Source organism: Cibotium barometz, chromosome 15, assembly GCF_041138505.1.
Source record: "Cibotium barometz isolate CiBa-2024 chromosome 15, ASM4113850v1, whole genome shotgun sequence".
NCBI classification, from domain to species: Eukaryota; Viridiplantae; Streptophyta; class Polypodiopsida; order Cyatheales; family Cibotiaceae; genus Cibotium; species Cibotium barometz.
In genome coordinates, this window is record NC_141060.1 from 1,402,477 (window position 1) to 1,412,047 (window position 9,571).

At 41.2% G+C, this 9,571-nt stretch overlaps 1 protein-coding gene across 1 annotated transcript; it reads right to left on the reverse strand.

Annotated features, from left to right (window-relative positions):
* Positions 1–335: 335 nt before the first annotated feature.
* On the reverse strand, positions 336–6,535 carry LOC147630835 (uncharacterized). Its single transcript, XM_086809929.1, has 5 exons — positions 6,311–6,535; positions 6,148–6,227; positions 5,748–6,057; positions 457–461; positions 336–354 (listed from the first exon to the last, which is right to left on the reverse strand). Exons 1-5 carry the CDS (start codon positions 6,533–6,535, stop codon positions 336–338), a joined length of 639 nt encoding a protein of 212 aa, XP_086666055.1.
* Positions 6,536–9,571: the final 3,036 nt, after the last annotated feature.

Consider the following 9,571-nt stretch of genomic DNA (forward strand, 5'->3'; position numbering starts at 1 on the left):
TAGGAAAGTAGTAAACCAATCATTGCTTTATCGAAATACTCTAGTTTTTTGGATCAATAATAATTTATATAGTACCTCAGAAACTGTCCAAAAAAAAGACTTGATAACAACCAAGTAACTTATAAACTATTGAACTTTACAAATCATTTTTATCCTCATTTACGATTCTACACAGAAAATCCTATCTCTCCTCCTCCATCAAAAAGCATGACTGCTCCTAGGAGATTTGATAGCCCAGCATCATGCATGCCTCCATCATTTCTTTAATAGTGCAACTATGAGGGGACTGTTTTTCCAGCATTCCCCCTCTCTTGGACCAAATCTTGACAGTAGGTCTAGTTCCCACTGGATTTTCTACAAATGCAACAAAAGTGTGATCAACTTGCTTTTTTTTTCTGGTACCACCTTTGAGTTTGTGGTCCAAATTTAGGTGGTCTCCTCTTCCCATCCCAATACCTCACCTGCATCATACGATTCAACATTAGGAACTTACTCCTAGTATGTTAAAATCTCCAGCAACCCTGGACAGGGATCAAATGATGTTCTTTTGCAATTTTAGTAACAACACATCCAGCTCAGTACACCTCATTTTATTCACATTGCAAACAGATCAGCACAAGCACATACATTTATGCATCAAATCTAATTCTTGCAGTCAAGTGCTTACAACCTTCATAAATACAATGGCATTCCTATTAGACCATACAAAACAAGTATCAAATTCCAGACATACAAAACCTCGAGACTTTCTCAATGTTCAAAAATAGGAAACTCAGAAATACCAATCATCAAGAAACCGACGTTAAAGACTTTATGTTAAGACTATTCTCTGAATCCAGTGCACTAGGATGGTGAGGCCACTAAATAGACCCTCCACATGGTAGCCTTTGAGGTGGAGTGCCTTTCGAGGTCGGTACCTTCCTCCAGATGCATAATATAACGGTGTGACCCTGGCACGACTATGGAGAGGATGATGCAAAGCGACCTCTGGAGAGTGGACTGTGATCCCTATGCTAGACCCGGCTAGAAGAAGTGACTCAGAGGTGTCTGCTCCCTCCAACGAAGACACTAGCGTGTGTTTAGAGGGGGATTTGTGACCCTAATGTGCTGGAGGGCTACCACCAGTTATATGATGGATTATCTTATGGACCCCAATAATGTGTTGTCATTGGGGAGGACTACCATCAACTACATGATGGACTATTTATCAGATCTCAACGGACCACCGTTTGAGAGGGCTAGCATAATGGCTATATACTATGAGGATTATGATTGTTGATTGTTGAGGGGACTAGCTTCTAGATTGATGATATGGCAGATTCTTTGGTTCAAAAGCTGGAAGGAATTGAATTGTTTATTCAAAGATTGTTTTTCACATATAAATGATTCCTTATTTAATTTCGAGAGGAGTGTGTGTTTGAGAAAAAAGAAAATTGGTATTTTCAATTATGGGTGTGTGAGTGTCGAAACGACTGACCTACGACTCTTAGTGATCGGGCAGGATGGGGTTAGGTTGAGAGTCAGAATCTTGAAAAATGAAACCAAGGGTAGTTTAGAAACGTCAAGTGTCAAGTTAGTAATTTGCATTTGGGCGAGGCGGGGGGTGGGGAGGGAGAGAGAGAGAGAGAGAGAGAGAGAGAGAGACGCCTAACAAGTCTACCTGTGCGATCTAATGGAGATAAACTTTTGGATTTAAGGTCAACATTTAGATTGAGAGAGTCAAGGGAAATTGTAGAGTTAGGGAAAACCTCGCCAAAAACGAATTGTCTCGGGTGTGACGTTTATTGAAATAGTCATTTGGTAGGCCAATGTAAGCAAAACTTCCGCGTAGGATGCCTTACCCTATTAAGGAAAATTATGCTGCCTATAATTTAAAATAAAATAAACATTTGCGAATTCATAAAGGGATCGAGGTCTTACAATTGCTGGTATTAGAGCATGGATTGTTTTAGGAGAAGCATTTTAGACCTAAAACTGAGAAAGATATGTTTTTTGGGAATGTCAAGCAATGGCCCAAAATTGTGCATTGGCACGGGAAACTAGAAGTGGTGGCATCTGGCTGGAACCACTTTATGGCCGTGTAGTATTACTGTGAAAAATTCTATATTTCCCTAGAGCCTTCATGAGATCCTTGATGTGGTCGACCTCGAAAGAAGAAAGAATTGTGTTCACATCGACTAGCCATGCATCAACCATGTCAAGTTAGCAACATGATCCTTGAGAAACTGGATCTAGTATTGGAATATCAGCTTCATCATAGTATTAGAAACTGTTCTATTGGTGAATTTTTCACTTGACTGCCTACCTCACAAAAAAGTTTGTATATTCTCAAAAAAAAAAGGAATGTATGTATCCATTTTGGGTTTTTCTCTAAAATGTAGAGTTATCTTGAACTTTTATAAGTCATTGAAAAATTATTTTAAATAAATAAAGTATTACATGCGATATTATTGAGTAAGCTCAAGTTTAGGAAACATTTTGCAGAGTAACATGTCTAATCCACATGAAAGTTTCTAGATGTTTCTAGAAGAACAACTTTGCATGTCAAAGGTAAATGGAGCGTCTACAGGCTCTCCTCCACATTTGTGACTATGCCAAGGAGCTATTCTGGGGAAGAAGAGAGCACACTTAGCGGGCCCAACTATGAGACAAAGGATTTTGGTCCTATGTGTGGTGGAGTTACTCATCATTGGAGACGTGGAGGAAATCAATGGCAAAATTTTTCAATCGTGGCCCCAACGGCGCCAAAGAGGCATGAAATTCGAATCATGCATGGACAAATGTGTGGCAAGCAACTCGGATCTAGCTGTGTACCATGTAGATCAACAAAACCAATTACTCTAAGAAGAGACCTACTTCACATGACGAGAACCAAGGAGCTACAATTGCATTCGATCTAGCTCTACCATGTGGTGGAGCTAGAATGCATCGATCTAGCTGTGTACCATGCAGATCAACAAAATCAATTACTCTAAGAAGAGATCTACTTCACATTACGTGAACCAAGAAGCTAGAATTGCATTTGATCTTGCTCTACCACGTGGTAGAGCTGTATCCAACCTAGACCACATCATAGAGCTAGAATGCTTTGAGGTCTAGCTCTACCTGTGAAGAACTAGAAGCCGTAGACTGATACATCACTCTCTAGTCCTTGATCTGGACATAGCTTCTGAGAATTTCAAATTGTCTCTTGAACTCTTGGAATTCGTACTTCTACCATAACCAAATTGTAATACCCAAAGAAATTAGAATCCTAAGGAATCTATAAGGTCTATTGGTGTAGTCCCGTCCTCCCCAAAGCTGGGAAATTTTGTAATGTTGATATTGTATAAATGTTAAGTTTTGAATATATCGAGATAAGAGATTTCTTACAAATATGTCTTTAAGAGTTAAATTCTCTTAAGATTACCATTTCCTTATGCCAAATTGTTATTGTTCCACTTCTATCACCCGTTAAATTTTTGCATTAAGTAAATGGGTGTACCTTTGGATATCTTTAGTAACCTTGACGTTTCTAGAACACTGCTATCATTTTTCCTTACTCCCTAAGAATTTCATTGTCAGAGCATCTACATGCCCTTTCCCTTTTAATGATCAGTGATGCCTCATCTTATTCTTCTACACTTGATGTAGCTCTTGCTTTAACTACATCTTTCTTGCCTTAGTATTTGTACTATACAACTTGACCAAGGTATCCCATGCATCCTTAGGTGTCTCGCTACATCTTGTATATGTCCAATCATAGCATAAGCATGTTGATTGATAGCCAATATATCACTTTATCGGCTCTCTCATGCCATGCCTTGAAGACCTACACTTGTCGAGGAGTGGGATTTTCTTCTAGAAGCTCTTGCTCCTGCTCTTCACCTTACCCATGGGGAAGTTTGTTATTCTGAACTTCCATGCTTGGAAGTTTTTCGTGTCCAACTTCTCACCAATCACTACAAGACAATGCTGCCATACACGCGTTTCATACACGCGATAAATTACGAACGCGTGTATGGTCGCGCCTGTATTTGAATAGAAGCGGGCGCGTGTATTTTTGCATTTAAATTCGCGTGTATATTTGCATTAATAAACGCGTGTATAAAAGCGTGTATATACACGCAGTAATACACGCACCTATACACGATAATATTCACGGGGTAATACTCGCTATTATACACGGATAAATACACGCTACTATACACGGATTAATACACGCATGGCAGAGAAAAACTGGAAAAAAACTGAATTCCTTTACAAAATTAAAAACTATTTTCCTTAAACCATCTCATAGTACATTACAGTATACATCATTACACAATCCCACTACATGCATTTACAACAATGAAATATATTCAAGAATAAATCATATTGCATATGAGATGATGGAAATGTCATCAATTTAGAACATACAGTGACGGATTGGTTAGGGTTCGATCTCATCTTCAATAAGATCCATCCTTGCCAAACGATCAACATCAATATCCATTTGATCAATTGGTAAGGCTACGATTAAATTTATTCCACTATCGATATTCTGTACTTCATTGATAATGGTATCGATGTCCTGATCATCCTCATCAACATCACCATCATCCTCAATGGTAGGGTCATTCTCATGATCATGAGAAATGGCATGCTCATCCTCATTATCACGATCATCTCTTATTTCTTGATCATCGATCACAACATCTTCAATGGCATGTTCGACGTCATCTTCATTGCGGCTTGTTACATCCTCCATATGCTCCATATCAGTGAATGTATTATACATCACTTTGGAACGTGGTGCAATAGGGATGACGTACCACCATTTGATGTCATGCACCATTGGTAGATAGATAACCTACTCAAATACACACAGTACAGTAATTAATTAGCATATCAAAAGTCAAGGGGTACGCGAGCTTAGATATATATGTACATGAAACACATTAGTAAAAAAATGCATACCTGCTCACATTGTTGTGGCAATACGAGCCTATCTTTCTTTGTTTGCCAGAACTTTGTAGAGTCAATAGTTACATATCCACTTGCATGGCGTTTTATCGTTGCATCAGGCCCTTTTTCCACCACGTTCATTTGCCATTTGACATCCAAAACATACACAAAGAAGCGACGAAAGTCAAGCCTAAATATGTCTTGGATTATGCCACAATAATCATCCATTTTTCCATTAGCTCCCTCAAAGCTACTAATGACACCGCAATCTTGTGTATTTCTCTTTTCATCAATTCTTTGTGTTCGAAAATGCTTGCCTTCACACCATATAGCATTGAACATAGTGCACTGGACCAAAATAGAAACAATATTTGTGTAAGCAATGTGAATAAATATTAAAAGAAAATCACTTACAACTAATGCAAAACATTAGTTCTATGTACCTTTGACATGCATCCTCGTGCATACTCCCATTCTTCCGCCGTGATATGCAGCCCCTCGTCACTCTCTGCTCTCTCCATTTCCTCATGCAACCAATCAACATGGATATCATTCGGAAGTGTTGCTAGATGCTTAGGGTACGCCTTCCGAGAGCCATGTTGCCTCCGAAAGAGAGCTCTTTCTGCTTGCCTTTTTGTCTTTGCATCCTCATATCTTGTAACCCATCTGCTCATCACATCACTATTAAGGATACAAGTGAAATTGAGATCATCAATCAACGTTCTGTCAATTACTTTACTCTGTCCTTTTCCTTGAGGCACAATAGAGGTCATCCTCAAGTCCTCTTCATTGCTCCATAGTCGTGGCAAAGAGCTGTCCACCTGACCAAGAAATTCTGAAATATATACAAGCGACTCTTGTATCAACCAACCCTCGGCCATGCTTCCTTCAGGCCTTGCACTTTGCCTCACAAAGTCTTTTAAGGTCTTCATGAAGCGCTCTAGGAAGAACATCCAACGTGCATGCACAGTACCACATAAAGCAATTTCGTCCACTAAATGCACAATGAGATGTAGTTGACTTGTGAGAATGGTTCGCGGAAAAGTCTCCTCTACCAAACAAACCACCTCCACTGCCATAACACGCGCATCATCCAACGTGGCTGGATCAATTGCTTTGGAACTAACATATCTGAAAAATAAATAAATAGTACGTTATACCTCATGCACGTTCATTTTGCAAGGTATAATGAAGGGTGATCTGAGCATGGGTTTTACATACCTCACAAGCTCGCCCATCTTATAAATACATTTTTTCAAACTCTTATTCGCACAATGGTCGATGCTAGTAGGTAGTATGAATTGCGCACATAAGAGCACATTTATGGTTTATGGCATTACAAAATTTAATTTCAACGTACGTACAAGACTTGGAAAACACTTACTTGAAGCATCTTGTGCCAATCGTGGGACTTCAACCCATATAGTTGCTCAACGCCTCTTTTCTTAGTGGTTGTAAAGGCTCCCTTCAATGATCTCATGCATCCAGTGGGAGTACGCAAAGTGGTGATGGCCTGCTTTACCTGCTTCTCCTCTTTCTTTGATATAATCCATGGTGCAGGCGGAAGACGAACGTGCCCACCCACCTCTCGTGGCCAAGCTTGACGCATACGTCCTGCGACCCGCAAGTCCTCACGTACGCTAACATTGTCTCGTTTACCAGTAATATGTTCCCAAATACCAGATCCCACATTCTTGAAGATGTGCATGGGATCAAGAAGATGGTTGATCTTAAGATGGGTCCAATATGGCAGCCGGAAAAAAATGGAGTACCTGCACAAGGGATTGCTCTATGTGACCTTTAATCCAATTAGAGACTACACAAAACAAGATTGAAAAAACATCACTATACCTGTTCATGCCATCTGGAGGAAGAATAGTTGTAGACTCCCAAATACGCTTCCAATCTTTTGCACGAAGTGTTTGTGGAGGAATGTTACTCTTACTAGCAACATATTTAGGATGATCTGAGGGGAGAAATCGATGATGATTATCGAATATAGTCTTACACAAACCATCAGCATACTCATGTACTAACGAAGGGCCACAAACAGGACATGCATGTTTACCCGATGTTTTCAAACCTGTTAAAATATAAATAAAAGTTAGAATAATAAAGTCAAACCGTCTAATTAATATATATAGCCAATAGTAATAGAGTAGGGAGGTAATTAGACGTCTTACCAGAACAATCGCTGTATCCTGGAAAGTCATGCATTGTCCACATCAACACTGCTTTTAAGTCGAAGTGTCGAGAGGAGGGAGGCCTACTAATGTCCACCTCCACATGCCATCATCCGATCGATGTGAGGAATGCCATGACATGAGCTCTGCTATAGATTTGCACTTGAACATGTGTTTGATGCGAGGAATTATAGGAAAGTGTCGCAAGACTTTACGAGGTACATCAAAACTCTTCATATCTGTTCTGTACCTTGCTTCACCACAAGTGGGACATGTCAGAGCCTCCTTATGCGTCCCACGAAAGAGAATGCAATCATTGACGCATGCATGTATTTTATCATAATCCAGTCCTCCAAGAGATGTCACATAGCGCCTCGCTATGTCTCTTGAGGTGGGCAGTCTATTTTCCTTTGGAAGCATATTTGACAATAGCCTGCATCCAATATCATCAATTATAATTAGTCTTAAATCCTAAACCTTAAACCACTAATTCAAATTTATAAGTTAGAATGCTTACTTCAACAATGCGTCAAGACTTGCATTGCTCCATCCATAAACTGTTTGTATATTAAGTAGTTCAAGGGAAGCACGTAAAACTGAGAATGTGCACCCTTCAAACACCGGTGTCGATGAAGCTTTATAAAGATGCTCTTGTTCCATATCATCGTCGTCCATACCTTTGGGATCATCCTTAAAAAGATTTCGCACCATATCATCAAGCACCTCCTCTTCCACAACTTCGTGAGGTGCAGGGCTATTGTCGTCCCTTTCCCACTCATCTCTGACATTAGATCCCGAAGCTCCAGCATCATCTCGTCGACGCTTTACGTGCTCTCGTCGCGCGTAGGGTACCATGTTAGGGTGTGGTACTGCATCCTGCTTCAATTTATCAAATTATATGTTACAACTCTATTAATTTAATTTGGATACCATGAGTCATTTGAATACCATCAATTTACATCTACTCACCTCCAAACCTGTTTGATTCCATTCTCCATACATGGAGATATGATTCAAGGTAATTCGACGTGCTCGTACAATGCATCCTTGACATCGATTACACATACATTTGATCCGTTGTCCCAACCACACATCGCGATTACGATGACGCATTGTCTCATCTTCCTCAGAACTGCTTGAAGAGGTTGATGACATCCTGTGTACAAATCAGAAAACACAAACTCATTATATATTTTTAATGAAAGCACAAAAACGCGTGTATTCACGCGGCTATCTCCTACAATTTGCGTGTATAAACGCGGCTACTTCCTAAAAAACGCGTGTATTCACGCGGCTAATATCTGCAAAACGCGTGTATAAACGCAGCTACAATCATGTACACGCGAATATACCTGCGTTTATATACGCGAACATAAACGCACCCATAAACGCGGCGGCATATTTAAACTAAACATAGCCCGCCTTCCCCAAATATAGATTTTGAACTTAGAAATCAACAGTGCGCCTGTTTTCGCCTCTTCCAACAGCAAAGAGGGAGCAGAGAAAGGAGCACACACACGGGAGAAGGAGGGAGCAGAGAAGGAGCAGAGAGGACTCACTTTTTCAGAGGTGAGTCACTTTGTCCTGTGCCTTGTCTCTTTTGTCAGATTTGTTTACTTTGCTCTTTGCTCTTTGGGTTTGTCTTTTTGCACACGATTGGGTTGCTGCATCCTGACAGGGGCGACAATGGCTGGTCCTTTTGTAAGGACATTCTGTTTTTGTCGGGGGGTCGGCCTTTTCGAGAAATTTTTTTCGCAGGTCGCGTGTAAGAACGCGTGTAGGAGCGCGTGTAACCTGTCTGCAGAGTTTTTCCACGCGCATATACACGCGTTTTTTGCCGGGTATATACACGCGTTTTTTGCCGGGTGTATACACGCGTTTCTGCAGACAGAAAACTGTCGCGTTTCAGATTTCAGGGTTTGCAGGCATTTGACTTGTGTAATGACAATGTGTGAGTCAAGAGACAGCCCATGATGTACATGATGATGTTTGTTGCAGGTTCTTTATGGATATTCCAGGTTCTTCATCCGATCCATTTGCGTACAGCAATTGGTTGATGGAGATGATGAATCACTTTGGGCGCCAACCTGGTCCGGTTGAGCTTACAGAGTATATGTATGTCCATCCCCCTCCTTCCCTGCCTGGTGTCTATACCCCTGTCGCGAGTATCCAGGGCACTCCAGTGCCGTCTATTCCTCCGAGTCCGACGAGACGGCATGCAGCTTCTCCTCTTCTACGTCCACCGAGGAGACATACCTCGTCCCAGACACACTCACGTACACCCTCACAGCCACCATCACGTGCTCCCTCAGAGCCACCGTCACGTCAGGGCTCACAGCCACCGTCACGTAGACAATCCCCCAGTCGTGACTCCACCCGCAGCAGTAGGAAGAGTGGGAGTGGGGGAGGATGCGGCGGGTGCTTTGGTGGGGGAGGTGGGGGAGGTGGGGGAGGTAGTAGGG